Source organism: Mauremys mutica, chromosome 7 (assembly GCF_020497125.1).
Source record: "Mauremys mutica isolate MM-2020 ecotype Southern chromosome 7, ASM2049712v1, whole genome shotgun sequence".
NCBI lineage: Eukaryota > Metazoa > Chordata > Testudines > Geoemydidae > Mauremys > Mauremys mutica.
In genome coordinates, this window is record NC_059078.1 from 122,969,421 (window position 1) to 122,988,890 (window position 19,470).

The window sequence follows — 19,470 nt, forward strand, 5'->3', positions numbered from 1 at the left end:
GTACATTCACCCACACAGTCGGTTGGATATTCCTATCCCCACACACACTGTGTTATTTGCTGATGGTAAGTCACAAAACAGAAGGAGGGGGGGACTCAAGTGTTGACATGACAACCAGCTTTCTGCCTACTGGGAAATGTGTCATTTTGAGTATATTACACTAGTAATCAAATTTATACAAAGAAGGGCACCTGCTTAACGTTCATAGAAAGGCAGGGTTTTTTTCCCCCTCTGCCTATGTTCCATTTTGTTTCTTATTTAGTTTTATTTAACGCAATGAAGTGCATGAAATAAAACAAATCTCCAAACCTGACAGACTCTGGATACAATAATGAGCTTGTCTCCCTTCCTGAGGCAGACATTCTATCCCATGGTCTGACAGGAAATGAAAAGATACTTTACTAAATATTGAAGATTAAACATGACTGGCTATACTAAGAAATAGCCCCATTCAAGCAGGAGGTTAAATGATGGCATTCACTGCAATAAGGCGGGAAACAGATATTTCACAATGCCAAAGGATCAGATTAAAGACACACCTGAACCAAAAGCTCAGATCTGAACATGCGCAGACTTTGGGGAAGTCCAGAATCCAAGAACTCCAAGGCCAGAAGGGACCATTATAATGGTGTAGGCTAACCTCCTGCCTACCACAAGCCAAAGAGTCCGGGAGCAGGATTCCAACCTGGGTATCCCACCTAGCAGGGCAAAGCGTGAACCACTAAGCTGTTGGGCAAAAGGAGGAGTCTGGAGCTATCTGAGGATGGTTTTGACTCTCTGATCTGTGGATTTGGGCCCTGGCACATGCCTGCTTTGCTCACCCCTCTATTTCTGGGGATATTTGCAGACTGGGCTCACCTCTGTATCAGAAAGCGCATGAAATGTAAATACAGTGGGACAGGGTTGGTGGAAGGTCAAACTGTAAACCTGGGGGTGAAAGGGCTTCCAGCAGCTTGAGGGCTCAGCAAGTCCCATCTCTTGTCCCACCTCTCCAAACTGACTCCATGTTTCTAGAAGGCCTGTCCATGCAACAGGTTCTCAACCCTCTCCTCAAGGCAAGCTTGGGAGGCTCTGGGAGCAAGCCAGGAGGAAGGCAATCAGATCTCACACCGGCAGTGCAGGCATCCCCTTAGTCTCTGCTGCTGTGGTTTGGATTGAAGCTTATCTCTAGCCATTAATTTTAAACTAGGTTAATAAACAGGCTTGTTCGACGGCTGCGACAAGAGCCAGAAAGGACAGTTGTGACACTGAACCCTTTCTTGTCCTGTGCTCTTGCTGCTCATGCAGAGTTGGCCATACAGTCTGGCCATGTAGACGTGTGGACTCACCCCAGCGGCGCCTCCTGCTGGTTATCCTGGGAATTAGCTCAATGCAGCCCAGAGCACCCTCTGCAGGCCGGTGATCCGCCTTACTACTACTGGCCCCCGTGTCCCTCCCAGGATGCCGGTGCCCCTTTGACTGGGTCTCCCCCTCCCAGGGGAACCCCCACCCACTATCCCCACCTTGCCTCAGTATCAGGCTACTGCCAGTCTTCATCTAGCCCCACGCCCAGGGGCAGACTGCAGTGTCAGCCTACTCATCACTGGCAAGGTTGGGTTTGGACCTGCTGCCTGGGCCTACCCCTGGGCTGCCCTCTGCAACCCCCAGTACCCCTTGGCCTTCTACTAGGCCACAGCCTGGGGCTTTCCAGGCTGGAGCTCCCCAGTCTTTCCCCAGCCCTGCTCCACCCAGGTACTCTATCTCAGCTCCCTGCAGCCAGGCCCTTCTCCCTCTACAGACAGAGGGAGACTGTTTGCTCCCAGCTTCCCTGGCCTTTTTATACAGGCCAGCTGTGGCCTGATTAGGGTGTGGCCCAGCTGCGGCCGCTTCCCCAATCAGCCCAGCTTTTAGAGCTGCAGCTTTTAAGCCCTTCTTGCCCCAGCCACAGCCCTCTCCTAGGCTGTTTTAAGCCCTTCAGGGAAGGAGCAGGGGACCACCTTGCTACAGGCCAGATGGAGATGAACACCCACTCGGGTACCGACAGGGCAAGATCATCAGCTGGGGTAAATCAGCATTGTTCTCAATGGAGAAATGCTGATTTACACCCACTGAGGATCTAGCCTACTGATTACACAGCTTGCAAATCCCATCAAGGCTGAGGCCCTGAGAAAGGCTGGAGGTAGGAAATACACAAATCTCAGGAGATTTCCAGTCCAGTTTTGCAAAGCCAAGAGGCTAGGAGATATTTGGATATACACACAGGTGCTTGTGCCCAAACGATATCACAGAACCTTTAAAGATCCGGCCATCATTAGTTGTGATGTGCTTGTGTTAACAGCAGGTTAGCTCCTGGGGTCTGGTTTGGTTACGTCGTTGCTCTAGGGGACACAACTCATTACAAATGGAACACAAGAACTACAGCTGCAAATAACATTGCAAAAAATGTTCCACGCAGCCCCAACTAGAAGACTGAGCCAATCAAGGATTTGGGCTGTCTTAAAATGTAGGTGGACTTTATAATGCACCACAGTGCTACCGGCTCCGCTCATTTGTGTGTGAAGCAACGTGGACACCTAGTGGCTTGGAGGGATTGCAACAGCCTTGCATTTTCTATTTTCATTATCTTGTGAAAAAATTCTCCTACTAACTTTTTAGGATTCCAGTGCACTCATCCACCTTATGGGTACAGGATAGCAGGACTCCTTGTAAATGCCTGCTAATCCTATGTAGCATCTTACAATGGAGGATCTCAAAGTACTTTACAGACATTAATTAACATGGCTTCAAAACACACTTGGGAAGTGGGTATGTTTTCACCCCATTTGACAGAAGTGAAGCGATTTCCCCTGAGCCAGTGGCAAAGCTAGGAAAGGAGTCCTGCCTCACTGCTCCTTGTGCTAATAGCCTAGAAGATGCTTCGAGGCTCGCAAGAGAAATAAACAAGAAGAGAGAAATTGGAGATCTTTCTCCAGTAGGTGGGTCCCCCTCTGACGGGAGGGATGATCAATTGAACCTGTCAATGCCCAGAAAGCTGAAAAGGTCAGACCCACATGGCAGGTGAACATCAGTCATGAGAGATACTTGACATCAAGGCTCCTAATGACTTCCACTGCAAACCAAAAGTAAGAGGGAAGAGAAGATTAAGTCTTGCCCTTGAGAGAATAGGAAGCGAGAAAGAAAGCAGAGTCCTTCTCAAAAGGCCCCAGAGTTCCCCCCGGTAGCTTTAGTTAGATGTCCTGAGGGCTCTGTTCCGAGACTTTTGTGAACCCAGTTTATCCCCAGTCCTGACACATTTTGGAAAAGCCCCATCAGCACCTTACTGTCTGCATCTACCTTAGGTCCCAACCCGTGCCAGTCACTGTCTGCACCTTACTGGAAGGCAGCAGACTTGCTGCACTAAAGAAGATATTACCAGTCCATAGCCAGCCCACCAGAAAGGAGAGCCCACAGGGGCAGCACTGAATAGTCTGTGTGGGGCCTACAAAGTGCCACCATGCACTGTACTCCTGCAACTGGTTAGAAACCCTCATGCTATTGGTCCCTGCTTTTTTGAATGTAGGCAATGCACCCACAATACATTTCCCCAGCAGGGCCCCATTGGCTCAGCAGGGTCATTGCCAGAATAATGAGCCAGATCCTGCAAAGAATCACCAGGAGCTGGACCCCCTCTCTCTCTATGCCTCTATTCGGGGATAACTAGCATCCCAATGGAGATCTGAGTCCCTGCTCCCTCTGAGACCGAGCACTTCCTGAGGGAAGAGAGGGGCCTGGGGAGGTCATGGATATGGCTCTCCCTAGGGGACAGAAGGCTTAGCTGGACACAGAGGGAAGTATACTGCATCCTCTTCAAGGCTGGTGCAGCAGACCTGCCATTGTGATATTGGCCTTTTTTGCAACAGCATCATTGTAACAGGGTTCTCACTCCCTGCTAGTGCCCTGCCTCGTGCCTAGGTCTGAAACCGTAGCTCTCGCTGCATCGAGTGCCCCTGGCTGCCTATTGATTGCTCTGTGATAGTCTTTCTTCTAGCCACTTGGCCTCCAACCAGGCCACCATTTAGTCCCACTGGACAAGCTATCCATATGCAATCTCAGGAAATCTTCAGTTCCAACTCCGGGTCCTGTGCCACCTTGCCAGTGGCTGCTAAGGGAACCCAGCTTCACCAGCAACTCCAGGTTCAACCCCAGGAACCCTATGGCTAGCAACCTAGGTCTGCTCAGCCTCAGACCCTCTTGCTGTTTCCCTGAGCTCCTTCCTACCACACCCCTCTATCCCCTTGCCTATTTCTGGGTTTTACCCCGGGAGCATCCTCTGCTCCCTGTGGCTACTTCACCCCTCTCAGCCTCTTGTAAGACTCCCTAGCTCAGGGCAGGACCCCAGGGCCCACTCTTCCCTTTGCTTTCCTCTTTGTCCCCGGCCAACGCTCTTTTTCTCTAGGACAGTGATCCCCAACCTTTTCGTCTGGCGGGCGCCAGACGAAGGACCGTGGCGGCGGTCGAGCATCCGCTGAAACGCCGCCGAGTTTCAGCGGCATTTCTGCGGTGACGCCTCTCGATGACGTCGCTTGTCGGCGGCAAGCAGTGTCCTCGAGAGGCGTCGCCGCCGAAATGCCGCCGAAACTCGGCGGCATTTCAGCGGATGCTCGACCGCCGGCCAGGACACGGGAGCCATGGCGCCCATGGGCACTGGGTTGGGGACCCCTGCTCTAGGGATTGACTGCAGACCCACTCCCTGCAGCCTCTTCCTGCTCTCACTTCCTGGCTTATTCTCCTACCCCAATTCTTCCCCCAGCTGGGCTTCATTAGCACTGGAATGGGTTACCCAGGGAGGTGGTGGAATCCCCTTCCTTAGAGGTTTTTAAGGTCAGGCTTGACAAAGCCCTGGCTGGGATGATTTAGTTGGGGATTGGTCCTGCTTTGAGCAGGGGGTTGGACTAGATACCTCCTGAGGTCCCTTCCAACCCTGAGATTCTAGGATTCTGTGACTCCCAGATCCTTTCCAGCAGCGCTGCCGCTCAGCCACTTATTCCCCGTTTTGTAGCTGTGCATCTGATTCTTCCTTCCTGTGTGTAGTTTTTTGCACGTGTCTTTATTGAATTCAATTTTGCTGACCATTTCTCCAGTTTGCCAAGGCCGCTCTGAATTCTAATCCTGTCTCCAAAGTGCTAACAACCGCCCCCCAATTTAATGTAATTGGCAAATTTCATACACATACTCTCCACTCCATTAACCAAGCCATGAATGAAAATACCGAATAGCGCTGGACTCAGGACAGACCCCTGCAGGATCCCAGTAAATACATCCCCCCCAGTTTAACAGCAAACCATTGACAACTACTCTCTGAGCAGGGTCTTTCAACCACGTCTGCACCCACCTCACAGTAATTTCATCTAGACCACATTTTCCTAGTTTGCTTATGAGAACGTCATGTGGGACTATGTTAAAAGCCTGAGTAAAATCAAGATATATCACGTCCACTTCTTCCCCCAACCCACTAGACCATAGCTGTGCCAAGAAGAAAATTAGGATGCTTTGGCACGATTTGTTCTTGACCATTCCATGTTGGCTCTTATTTATAATCCTATTATCCTGGAGGTGCTTCCAAATGGATTGTTTAATCATTTGTTCCAGTATCTTTCCTGGTACAAAGTTAGACGGGCTGGTCTATAATTCCCTGGGTCCTCTTTGTTCCCCCATTTTTAAGGATAGGTTCTATGTTTGCCCTTCCCCAGTTCTCTGCGACCTCACCCGTCCCCCATGAGTTCTCAAAGATAATTGCTAATGGTTCTGAGATTGCTTCAGTTTGTTGCACACCTACCCTAGCATGAATTTCATCAGGCCCTGATTTCATCAAGGAGTCTGTCTAGCAGAACGGGGGTGCTCTACACAGAAGTACAGCAAGGAGATCTCACCAAAACTGCTTAAGTTTCTTGGGGCAGGGACGGCCTTTTCAGTCTGTATTTGTACAGCACCTGGCACAAAGAGATCCCGATCCAGGACTTGGATGCCTGGGTACTATGGTAATACACATAACATCTCCTATGGGTTTGTCTCTCAGAAAAGGATCCCTGAGCCACTCTGCATCTGCAAGAAGCTACACAATGGCCTCCACAGAGGAAGCGTTCTTGCCCGGTGCTCTAGAGGTGGAAAGACTTGGAGTCAACCAGCCCCATCATTCACAGAACCTCAGGAACATTTACAGAGACTGGACGATCCCTGTCTCACAGGTCTGACACTTTACACCAGGGGTGGGCAAACTATGGCTCGCGGGCCACATCCATCCCGCAGGACTGTCCTGCCCAGCCCCCGAGCTCCTGGCCCCCGGCCCCTCCCCTGATGTCCCCACTCCCCCGCAGCCTCAGCTCGCTCACTATGCCGCTGGTGCAATGCTCCTAGCGGCAGGGCTGTGAGCTCCTGGGGCAGCACAGCTGCAGAGCCCGGCCTGACCTGGTGCACTGTGCTGCACGGTGGTGGCAGAGTGTCCCGGCTCCAGCTAGGGGGCGCGGCTGTAGCGCCGCCAGCCACCGGTGCTCCAGACAGCGCGGTAAGGGGGCAGGGAGCGAGGGGGGTTGGATAGCGGGAAGGGGAGTTCGGGGTGGTGGTCAGGGAGCGGGGGTGTGGATGGTGGTCGGGGGAGAAATGGGGTTGAATGGGGGCAGGGGTTCCGGGGGGCAGTCAGGAAGGAGGGGGGTTGGATGGGGCGGCAGGGGGCAGTCAGGGGCAGGGGTTCCGGGGGCGGTCAGGGGACAGGGAGAAGGGGGGGTTGGATGGGGCAGGGGTTCTGGGGGGACTGTCAGGAATGAGAGGAGGGGTTGGATGGGGCGGCGAGGGTCTGGGGGCAGTCAGGGGGACAGGGAGCGGGTGTGTGTGGATGGGGCAGGGTCCCAGAGGGGCTGTCAGGAAACGGGGTGGGGGAGCTTGGATGGGGCAGGAGTCCAGGGGGCGGGGGGCAGACAGGAGGTGGGGGCCGGGCCACGACCCCCGCCCCTAACTGGCCCTCCATACAATTTACGAAACCCGATGCAGCCCTCAGGCCAAAAGTTTGCCCGCCCCTGCTTTACATAGACAAGAGAGACAAAAGGCGGGAGGAGAAAGATGTCTTGACCCGGGTCACACAGCAGATCAGTGGCAGAAACACAGACAGACCCTAAATCTCTCATCTCCACCATAACACCGTCCTCAGCAGACATCCCGGGCCTCATTTCCATGGGTAGAATGCAGGAGATCTTAGCCACGTTCCTAGAACCACTCCCGTCCACATTACACATTTAACCAGGCTGTAGCTGGGTCAGGACACAACTCTATTTTCACTCACTCAGTTATAGCTCTAGCATCGGATCGGCACCTAGTGCAAATCGGTGTAGCTCCACCGTCTTCACAGACGGGAACACTGGGATCACCTAACCTGCCTTCTGCATCCGGCTGGATAGGGAATTTCACCCAGCCATTCCCGGATAAGTGGAGCTAAGCCAGCTCACGCCAACAGAGGCTCTGCCATGTAGTCTAGATGGGGATTTGTATGGTTTCCCTGGAGTGCCGTTGCTGGGAAGCCAATGGCTATTAAACACACAAGCCAATACTAAAAATCACACTTATCGCAACACATCCGCCCTTGTAATGGGCTCTGCTGGGGGAGAACGCGGCTTTGGATAGTCTCACGCACCATCCCCCACGGGGACCCCCGAGAAGAACGCCCATCATAACCCATTATCTCCTGATAACGCCTGCAGTCCTTGGGGACAGCTCTTTGCCACGGCCCCGTTTTGCTGGCTCTGCTGTTCAAGCCTGTCTCTCTGGAGAGTCTTCAGCACCATCGACTGCCAAGCTCAAAATGCTGAATTGCTACATTACAAATAAAGCAAGCACGCAAGACCTGGAGGAAGAGCGCAGTCTACAACAGAGCCACGAGGACACCTGCCTCCCCAACACGCAGGGTCCAAATAGCCGGGTGAGCAAGCTTAGAGTGTGTTTGAATCCAGGCTCCATCGGCAGTTTGCTTCCCCCCCAACACACACACTCCTATCTGTGTGTGCAACAGACAATGCACAAAAGAGATAACCTGTCTGCTTCGCCAGCCAGCTGCCCCAGTTTACTGTATTGTTGATGTGGAGCTTTTATTGCCTGGAGATTTATTCAGAAGGGGATGGTACCGATCTCCCTGCTGAAGGGCAGAGCGACGCCAGCGGAAGGTCTCAGAAGAAGTGGCGCTTTAAGGAAATCACAGTGGATTTAAACAGCATGAGGCCCGTAGCGTAGCACATTCAAACATAACAGGGTCTGCATCCAACAAAATGTAACCCCTGCTTCCCCCCCCCCCCGCAAAAAAAACCTGCCCAAATCGACCACTTCCAGAGGAACCCTCTCTGAGTGGACCTCAGGGGCTGAATTCCGCATCCACCACCCTGCGGTAATTGCTGTAAAAGGTGTGTGCTGTCCCCACGTGCCCCCTTGTGGCCTGGGGCACTGCTGGTATGTCCATCTTCATTTCCCCGGTTGAGGTGTCAGTAAGTTGACTGTAAAAGTATCTGGACCAGTGGAAGCCAAAACCAAACAAAAAGTCTGTCCCCTTTAGCAAAGTGTCGGGAACGGAGCAACGTAACAGGAGTTCATGAAGCCCCACTCAGGACTCTGATTCAGGGGTCCCAGACTTAAACTCCACAAACAAAGTCTCAAAGCATGGTCAGGCTAGTCTCTGGAGCCTGGGATAGCCCAGTACAGCCTACACAGTGTCTGGTCCCCAGTCCAGCTTCCTGCTCCAGTTTAAACACGCCAGCCCTAGGGCACCGCATGGAGCCTCTTTGATTACACCCAAACTGTTTCGCTTGTGAACTCCTGGCTGTCCCTAAAAGGGGTAGTACACTCCTTCCTATACAGTCTGCATTTCTAATCCCCCCCCACACACACACACTGCCAAAGGGACATGGCATTCTACTGTTGCATGGCATTGCACTGAGCTGTTAAGCAGCTGCCAAGCTCCACCCCAGAGGTAGTTGCATTGCAGCACTGTGATTCCTGTACATGATTTGTAAAGCATTTGGGAGATCCTTACGAAAGAAAAACGCTATGGAAATGGAACCTTACTTGTTTGCAAAACATCCTATCCACCTGGTTAGCAATTAATTACTCATGAATCCAGTCCACTCCAGAAGTAGCTGGCTGCATTTCAATGACAGGGGTAAGTGATTGTTGTTTTCCTATTTAAGTCAGAGTGCCAGCACTGCACCTGCTGAGTCTGGGAAGGAAGTGCTGCACAAACAGGAAAGATCCACTGTGTGTGTGTGTGTGTGTTTGGGCAGGGGGAGGGAGGAAGGTTCCTTTGTGAATTTATACGGGGATCCAGTTCTCAAAGACAAGTAGGATTATAAGCAATTTGTAACATGTTGTTATCCATTATGAGCCAGATTTACCAACACAGTCCAGCTGCTTTGTGCCACTCTGCAGACGCAAAGAAGCTATCCAGCATGATGCCGGTGAATTTTCCCTTATGTTATTAATGTAACGTAATTGATAATGACACTTATTATCAGCAGAGGGCTCAAACACTCACGTCCATCAGCTGTCCGGGCTTCCATGTGCACAAGGTCAGGCTCCTTATCCAACCCCATTACGGACCTGGGGAAGAGAAGGAAAGAAGGCAACCAGTGAGATTAGAAGCTGTGACCACATGTGGAGAGGGCGGGTAATGCCAAGGCAGCTGCCATCGCCCCATTATAACAGGCCACCTTGGAGAACAAGTTGATTGAACACATGAAGACTCCACATACCAGCAAGCTGCAGTAACCATGTTGGGTCTGTCTGCACAGGAGTTGGAAGGCATAGTTCTCGGATTAAGGAGACCCACCCGCGCTAGCTCCGACTGAGCTACTCCACTAAAAACAGACGTGTAACAGCGATGGCACAAGTGTTGGGAGGAACTAGCTGTCCCACCCTGGCAAGCATTTCCACATCCTGCTCCAGGCATAGCTCCGGTCCAGGCATAGCTCCAGTCCCGAGTACGATCCCATCGAGACTCTGGGCACGTACTCAGGTGGCTAGCCCTGCCCGCCGCTCGCACCACCATTGCTACACGTCTGGTTTTAGCACACTCGCTCGATCTCCTTGAGCTGGAAATGACTCCAGCCAGCTCCAAGGTAGACATTCTCTCAGAGTCTGAGAAAAGGGTGATAATCTCTCATCCTTTGGCATGTGCGCTGATCACCACAGAGGTCAGAGAGGAGCTTCCTCTGGCATGCAAAGCACTCACAATTGGTTATGTGCCTTAGGGTTTCCTTGCCTTCCTCTGAGACAGGAGGATGCTGGCTACCGCTGGAGGCCAGGGCACCCACCTGCATGGACCTTCATTCTGACCCATTATATCAAAGCCTTCACTTCACACAGGGAAGGGCCCAAGATGTCCACTGCTTCCCACAGCTCCCATTGGGTCTCTATTCACAGAGGCCTCCTACTCCTCTGAGACATTCCCTGAGTGAACTCAGGCTGCGCTGCCGTACTCCCAACAGGTTTGGTTCTGAGTCTCTAACTCCCACCACATGACTCATTCCCTTCACCTGGAGAGGTGAGCTAAGCCTGACCCAGGAGTAGCTGAACCCCACCCCTTTAAAGGGCCAGCTAACCTATGACTGATCTCTATACAGAAAACAGAGGACTGATTTCTGCAGGCTCGCTAGAGTTTTATGTATGTAAAAAGGATAAAACCTGAATTAGTAGAATCTCATCATTCCTAAAACTTAACACTGATGATACCCACGACAGCTGGGTAGCGCCCCGAGCGGATTTATAATGCGCCGGAGAAGAACAAGTCTTCTGAAACATGCCATTCTCCCCTGGATTTGCTATTGTATGGGATCTAGTTGTTTCCTTAATTAGCTTTGACATCTCTGATGGTTCTATTCATAACAACAAAAAAGAGAAGTTGGTACAGCAGCTCCTAATTATGCATCATTCCTTTAACACCATGCTTCAAACTCAAACGCTCCCGAAGCAACGTCAGGCAACCCTGAAATTGTGAGAACCCCCCCCTCCCCTCCAGTGTCTGCGAGAGGGTAACAAAACTGAATAGGAGAGCCCCGCTCCTGTGGGAAATCCAGACACGCATCATCCTTATCCGCCTACCCTGAACCCAAGTCCTCCTCTTGCCTCAAAACCGCTGATGGCAGCAAAAGTTTACAGAGTCAATACCATTTCGCTGTTTTCCCTGTGTATGTTCCCAATGGCAAGGCAGCTGCTACAGCTCTGCAGTGCTGCCAGTTCACGAGTACTGGTATTTCCACAGAATGGACTCCACTCAGTTTTTGGAAAAGCTTTAAGCCGACAACGTAACAAATCTGTCACAAACCCATGGACTCTTGAGCTCAGCAGTTGTCACCCACGCTGCATAGCTTGGACACTCAGAACTCCTCGGACACAGCAGGGATAGAACCCATATTCTCCGGCTCTGAAAATACTATCTCCTGAGAAGAGGGGAATCACCACTAGCGGAGAGCAACATAGTACCTATGACACACCACCAAGCAGTTCTAATTCCACCCAGTAGGGAGCAGTAGACTCTCTCTCCCCCCCGCTTCCCCCGACCCACACAACCCCACACAAACACCCTTAGCCAGTTCATCACAACATTTTCCTTTGTTGGCATGTATAAAATGACTCCCACTCTCCTCCCATGCCCTGGTCTGTCTGAAGGAGACGATTTACTGTCACAGGTCTGGCAATGAAAGAAGTGCCACATCAACAGCATCTGCAGGCAGCTGTTTGTTTCTCTTATCGTCCATTTCTTTTCTCTCTAACTATCATACTTGGGCTGGTGAACTAGAGCCAAGACAGTCTTGCATATCCCCTGAACTACCTTCTACCCGTGTAGTTCCATGGAACCTGGCGTGACCCACAAGGCAGGGTTTCCAATGCTCTTGAGCCAATGGCCTTCTGCCTTTCAGATGCATACAGAGAAGAGGAGGAGGAGGATTTAATTAAACTCAAAAGCATGAGTCTGGCTTGGAAGAATTATAGCGTATCCCACCCTGGCAAGCATTTCCACATCCTGCTTCAGGCATAGCTCCGGTCCATGCCTTGTGCACACAGCGAATTGGTGCCACAGGTTAAGAACCAGCAATGCACGCATGCCCTATAACCCCAGAGGGGCACTTCCACCAGGGCTAGTCATCCTACACTGCTTTGCTCATTTATCACAACCCATCTCAGAAAGAGCTGGGGAAAGAGGCGGCAGCCAGAAGTGATGGTAAAGGTCACATTCCTGACCGCTGCAGATGTAGGCTTCAGAACTGGGAGCCTGCAGCTAGTATTGCAGCTGGCTCAGGATTATTAGCCAATTAATAACTCAAACTGACTTAAAATCCCATTAGAAGGGACATTTTGGTTGCTTTTTTTTTCTTTTCAGCCCTGACAGCTCTTGGATCTCCAGATTCTTCACTCCCCTGCAGTTTCCTTTGGGTAACGAATTAAGTGTTCTTGACGGCTGAAGGACTGATAGTACCCGAAGCCATCTCCCTATCTGTATCTAGAGGGCAGAGCACTGTGCTTGGATGCACATTTACTAGGTTATTTGCTAACATTTCAACCCTGACCTGAAGGGACAGGGAGCGAGGGTGGGCCACGGCCATTAAACCTCTTCGTTTCACACTTTTCTCTAAACTTCGGCTCCCAAGAAGCTTCCAAATGAACCGTGCTCAGAGCACGTACAACACGGCTCAGACCTGAATGGGAAACGAATCATACAGATGACACACGGAACAAAGAAACAGAGGACCAAACCCGCAAATGTGCCTGAGGAGAACTTGCCTTCGTGGCCTGTATCTATTTAAAAGGCCACATGCCCATCAAGCGAAATGCCATGGAAGTGATTAATGTGGTATGTATCATTATACCCATTTTACAGACGTGAGGCACATGAAGGCTAAGGGACCTATTTACAAGGAGTCAGAGTCAAGAACAGAACCCAAGACTCGTCAATTTCCAGTGCTACAGTGCAGCTACTATATCGCTGGCCATACTAAGTAGATTTGGAGACATTTCGTTGAGCAACCACGTGGATAGCTAATACCTTCTGGACTCCAGAAAAAGACAGCATCTGCTAATAGCAGAGAACGAAGCAGGTGGGAAATCCAGTTCCTCATTGGTCTCCTACAATTGCAGCACACAGAACACTGTTAGGTAGTCGGTGGGGTTGGGCTAGCCAGTCAGGTGAGCACACAACCACATTCTGAACCCAAAACTTTTCAAAGTTATTATTCTGCAGACGTGTCATGTCACAAAATGCCATGAGATGGCCTTGTACACAGGTGATCCACAGCACTCAGAGATGCTAAAGAATTTGTCACTGGCTGGCCAAACTTTGGGTTTAGAAGCTCAAGGTGAATTTCTTTAAGGTCAACCTCCCATCATCTTTATTTTGCCTGTTAGCTAACTGAAAAGGGTCACAGCAGAGAATGTTTTCTCAGGTAGGAAGCCACAGAGGCAGCTAAAAGGTAGGTCAAGCAGACAAATGGAAGGAGGAGGAAGAGAGATGGGAATGATGCCCTTTCTGCTTTTGAATCCACAAGGAAAGATCTAACACAGAGCAGCACAAATTTCTCCACTTTCACTGGGCAGGGATTTGCATGAATATTTCCTCCGGCTGCAGTGTCTGGGAGTCCGCTCTGCCCTTAAGTCAGCAGAAACTCATCAGGAGTCAAAAACAAACTTCACCTCGGTTTGCATCAGTTCCATAAATCAGGCCATGAGCGCTTGGAACTGGGGCCCGGCCAGCAAACCTCAGTGACCCACCTGCTTAGGAATCAGGTGCCAGGTGAGAGTTTTGCCAGTTACCTGCCTGGTATCTGAACCATCAGGGTTCCTTGGCACAGCACTAGTCTAAAAAGAAAGAAATTGTGAAAATGGGAATGAGACTTCAACAAGATGCAGCCTTAGAAACCCAGCCATTGTAGGCTGAGATGTCAGAGTGGAGAAACTAATCACCAATAATGGAAAGGGACAGGAGGAATGGATGTGGACTACTCAGAGGGATGTTTTGCAGTAGATTAGGACTAGAAAGAAAAAGAACAATGCACATTTATAGTGCAATAATGTGCAGCGGGGAGGGGAGAAACACATCCCTTTTTTAAAGACAATCCCAATCAAATTAATGGATGTTGGCAATTAGTTTGCTGAAATTTTAACAATATCCTGCCCCAGAAATGAGTAAACACTCAGGTATTTACAGGTGATACAAGGCAGACAGCGTGTGTGTCTAATCTGACCAAGATACGGACCAGACCCACGGACACAGTCAGACATGAGTGAAGCAGCTCAGCATGCTAATCCAAACACTTCCCGCTATGTTAGACGATACAGATCTTACTGCAGGCCAGCTGGTGAACTATATACCCAACCCTAACGCAAACTGGGCCTCTTTCTCCACACCACCTTGTGTCGCCATTTACACATCTTCACAGTGGATGTACGGTGCCACCATTTTGATTTATAGCATGTTTCGCATAAGCGCAAATAACTTCATACGTGGCAAGGTAATGGCAAATTGGACCCTCTGTATGTTTTACTAGTATTAACTTCAGTCAGATCCATAACAGGATTTAGGCTATAGAAAATAGGACATTACCCTCTGGGGCTGAATAACAGGAGACATTCTCTTAACAGTGTGAGACTGTGGTATGGTCTCCCAAAGGATACGGCAGAAGCCCCATTACTTGGCGCATTTCAAATCAAGCTTGAAAAAAAGCTTAGGGGAACATGCTGTAAGGAACTATCTTGCATTCGTCTCCAGGGAATGGATTTATAGTTTTCTTCAAGCTCTAATTTCTAAGACTCTACAATTCTGGACGTCTGCAGGAGTTATCACTAGAATGGTAAAACTGCAAGATAAGGCAGGAAGTTGTCAGGTGCCTACACTCAGCTCATTTTTTTCACTTCTGAACAGAGCCAACACAAGCTTGCTTGTTTAAAGCTTCTGAGGAATCTGGGTTTTTCTCTCCCCATAGCATTAATGAAAAAGGCACAGTACTTCACAGAAACTAAACAGCAATTTAAAGAACTGGAGACGATTCGAAGAAATCTGTGAGGAGTGTTCTTACCAAACAAATCTGCTGATGTGTTTTTCCTCGGTTTCCTAATTCTTTATTATCAGGGGACTAAGAAACTGCATGAAAATATTCATAATGATGTATCTGCTCCTGCTGCTTATTTCCCAACTGCAGTCATCAGGATAGATTACAGTCTTCACCCTTTCAAATTCCTCCTGCTCTACTTTGCATTTATATTTCTTAACCTGCTGGATGAATTCCGATGAATATCACTGAGTTCTTGTAAAAAAGGAAGGGGAAAAATCCCTTCCTCCAACACAGGAAGTATTTTAAAGGATCAGGTTTGTAGATGTTTACATGTGGTGGAGACATTCAGGCTCAGGCTGGAGGAAGGAAAGGGGAATTTTTCCAGGAAATGTTTGTTTCCTTCTAAATTTTCCATACATAAAAATGTTGGTTTCAGTTCGAGTTTTGAAAAATGAAAATGAATGCTTTCCATTCTTCATTTCTCCTCCCACCCCCTTTTCTGTCCTTTTGGGGGAAAAACCCCAAACAACATAAACTGAGGGAGGGGAGGTTGAATTGATGGAAACCAAAATGAAACAGACAAACAAACTAAACCATTTCAAAACTGAACAAAAATGTGTTTTGTTTCGTAGAAAAACTGGACATTTCCATGGAAAATTTCTAAGAAAACAAAAATATTTGATTTTTTTTGAGAAAATACCATTTTTCAACCAACTTTACCTTGCAGTCAACAGCAGAGCTCAAGCCCAGAGTTTTTGGATCTATTACCAGCCACAGCATGGATTTATTGAGGGACTATAGCTGTAGGCCACCTCTCTGTGGCTCAGCTGGTCCATCACTAAAACGAACATAATGCTTAATGTACTGTTATGAGGCCCAGTTAGTTAATGTCTGTAAAGCTCTTGGGAATCCTCATTTGAAAGGCCCCGTAGAAATGGAATTGCTGTAGCATTACTAGCCTGGCTATTTGGGAACCAGAAGCAACCCTTGTTTCAGAACAGTGCAGCAAATGTTGTGTGCTCTAAGTACATAACTATAATTCCATCCGTCCTCACTCTACATTCAGGGATTCAACTCAGCCTCTAGTTTCTCTCCATGCAAAGGAATATTTGGAAAGTTCATTAAATACAACAGGGTTTGTAGCTTGGCACAAAGTATTCCAAATTGGATCCACTGCACTTTAGACTACAGTCATCTAAAGATGCTCCCTTGCCTGTGTGTTTAATTCCCTTCATTTGTAGGAACATTTTCTGATTGCAAATAGGACATGGCTTATGCGCTAAGGCTCAGTGATCCAGCTACTAACAGAGTCCAAGATAGAGCAGGGTGTCTCTGAAAAGCTTTAGAGTGGGAACATCATTTAATAAATTAGTACCGTGGTATAGGAATAAAAATAAAGCTTAAATTGTCCAAAGAGGGGATGCCAGCATGCCACTTGCCACAGATGGAATGTATAGGATACATTGCAAGATGAGCCGATAAAGCGTTGTACATTGTATTAATTAAGGAAGGATGGCTTGCCACATTCCCTGATGCAGAATATCACAAAGAATCACCCTGGGACAATGTCTAGCTAGCTGGAAATTAATTCGCACTTCAATTTATGCATTTCAGAACCAGGCAATGTGAAGCCAGATTTGTGACTCGTCTCTTCTGGTGACTGTTTCTTTGAGCTTCAGCCACTAACCTGAAGAGAACAATAGATTATTTCATTGTTTAGACCTTTAACCAGCAACCAAGCGAAAGAGAGAGAATAAACTACTCTGCTGCAAGATGGGCCAGAAAGTGTAAATGCATCAATGTGTCTCCTTGCCCCAAATCACGCTCAATTACCAGTTTATGCCAAGTTAAGAGTGAGACACTCATTTGTCCTGACAGCCTTAAGAGGAAAGGCAAAGGAGCAGTAAACAAACAAAAAGGATTCTGGCAGTGAAGTGGGAGCCGCACAGACAGGGTCTCTTCCTAGGAACAGCTAATCAGTGCGTCAGTGATGGGTAAAAGTAAAGGTTACTAGAGGGAGTTGCCGAGCATCACACATCCTACAACAAGAAGGTTGATCAGTCAAGGCAGGAGACGAACCTCCAAATATCAGTGATGGACATGGGATGGAAATATGCACAACCTCACGTCAGCCATCTCTTCCTGAGATGGACAATGATGGGAGCAAGGAGTTTGCTGGTGGAGAGACGCAAGGCATAAATGCACCTGTGTACATAGTTGCCGTGCAAGTGAGCGGTGAAAAACATATTGATTCAGGTTGTGTGGGAGGCCAGCTGGGAAGTCCAGCAGTAGGCAGCCCACCATGCCTGGGGATCTGAGATCAAAGACACACTCCCCAGTTCTTCATGGCTGGCAGAGGCCGGCATTCTTTGGAGGCAAGCAGCTGCAGAGGGAAATCACCTGTCAGCATTCAGTAGTAACCTCACCTGTGGACTAGTTCAGGAGAAGTGTTACTAGGCCTACAAGTGAGCTTCATCCACTGAGCCTCAAGCCAAGAGGGAGGACATCGCACTACAGCCTGGGTAGGTGTAACTCCAACTGTCCCCACTGGATTTGTGGGGCTGAAGAGCACCCTGGGCAGAGAGAGAAGCAGACTGGGGCTATGTCTACATTGCAGTTAGACAGCCACCATTGGCCCATGCCAGTTGACTCAGGGTTGTTTAACTGTGGAGTAGATATTTGGGCTCAGGCTACAGCCCGAGCTCTGGGATCCTTCCAAGGAACTAGAGTCCAGGCTCTAGCCTGAACATGAATGTCTATACTGCAGTTAAACAGCCCCTTGGCCCAAATCCAGCTGGCATGGCCAGATGTGGGTTTTTAATTACAGTGTAGACTGTCCAGTCTATCTAGGAGCTTACATGGCCCTCCTTAATGTAGGATCTCACAACCATTAACTGATTGTATCGGCACAACACCCATATGAAGTATTATCCCAGTCACATACAAATGGGGAATGGAAGCACAGCATGGATGAAAGGTCCGTTAAAGTCTAGGGGAGTTTTACCTTGCCCAAGGTCATACAAGGAGTCTACAGTTAAGCTAAGAGTTGAACCCAGGTCTGCGGGAGTCCTAGGCTAGTACCCTATCCACTAAGCCATCCTTCCCACCTCAGCAGGCCCTGGCGTATGGGCTATGAGTTGGGGAGCTCAGTGCCATGATTACAGCTTATCCAAACTGCCTACAAGCCTAGGCCATGAACCTTGTCAGAAGCAGGTCTTTGGTTCCATGCTACAGATTCCCTTAAACGCAGTTACACGCATTCAGCTTCACCTCTGAACATAACCCAAGCCATCCAGGGCACATGTCTGCCTAGTGCCTATAAACCCATGGCTCATTATCTCCTACCCATACTACAGCTTCTATGGTATAATTAAATAGCTCTGATGATCCACCATCTGCTAATCCAATTACTGCTGTACAATCATGCAGGCACAATAGCAAAAGCCACTGGCTTCCCCACCTTGTTCTAAATAACAACCTGCTAAGGGGAATAATTGAAGGAAACTCATCTAACCTACATTACTTAAAGGAACCTGCAGTGTAGCTAATAGGATACTCCTTCCTCATCTTAAGTTTCCATGTAGTTTCATGCAGGCTACATTTAACGATGGCAGGATTAAACTAAGCTCATTCTATAGAGGAGACTCTGGGGAATACCAAGGGAACGAAAGGATGGGAGTTTCAATTTCTTCTCTTGCAGAGAATGAATTCTGCCACACATTGCTTCTGATGAATTGTCATTTTAGAGAGTTGGTTAATTTCCAACAGGCAGAATTCATAAAGAAGGATCTCCTTATCTTTCATGGCCGTTACTGAGTGACACAAATGGATCGCATCTAAATGAGTTTGGGAACATCTTGTCTGTTTGGCCCTGATAAGAGACTGCTTATGACACAGCATGGGTCCGACTCGGTCTGTTAAATAGAAGAACTGGTGTTTAACTTAGTAACGGGCAAACTTCCAAAGGCTTCAGTAAGTTCAGAAAAGCTAATCAAAATCTATCTGAACCTTCTTGGTCTAGAAATCTCACATGGGAAATTTATCTCATGATATTCTGGCTACTTCCTCGTTGTAGTCAAATCGGAAACACCGCAAGAAGAGCCATGGCTTGTGGTTATGACCGAGGCTCTGATTTCAACCTAAAATCACCTCTGGGAATATTTCATATTCTGCTTATTAAGGGCTGATTCTCCATCGCCTTGCTTCTTGTGTAGTCATTTACACCAATGCAAAATGACTGTAACAAAGCTATCAGGCCAGAACTTCTGCAAGGAAAAGAACTGCCAGGAGCACACCGAGAAGGGAATTTGTTTACAAATCTAAGCACGTGTTCTGGGATGGGGTTGGTGGGGGCAATGTTTGCCCAGTTCCAATGAAAAGTAAGCCAAGATTTCCAAAACCAGGAGCCTACCGTTAGAACTCTAAATCCTTATTTTAT

The 19,470-nt window shown here is 48.8% G+C and overlaps 1 protein-coding gene across 6 annotated transcripts in view; it reads right to left on the reverse strand.

Moving 5' to 3' along the window:
* The window catches only part of SORCS3 (sortilin related VPS10 domain containing receptor 3), a 465,994-nt gene that overhangs the window by 118,309 nt on the left and 328,215 nt on the right, over positions 1-19,470 (reverse strand). For all 6 annotated transcript variants that reach the window (XM_045025354.1, XM_045025356.1, XM_045025355.1 and 3 more), the window contains one exon: positions 9,524-9,588. In XM_045025354.1, coding sequence (XP_044881289.1) covers positions 9,524-9,588 — 65 coding nt within the window. The remainder of the gene's footprint in view (positions 1-9,523; positions 9,589-19,470) is intronic.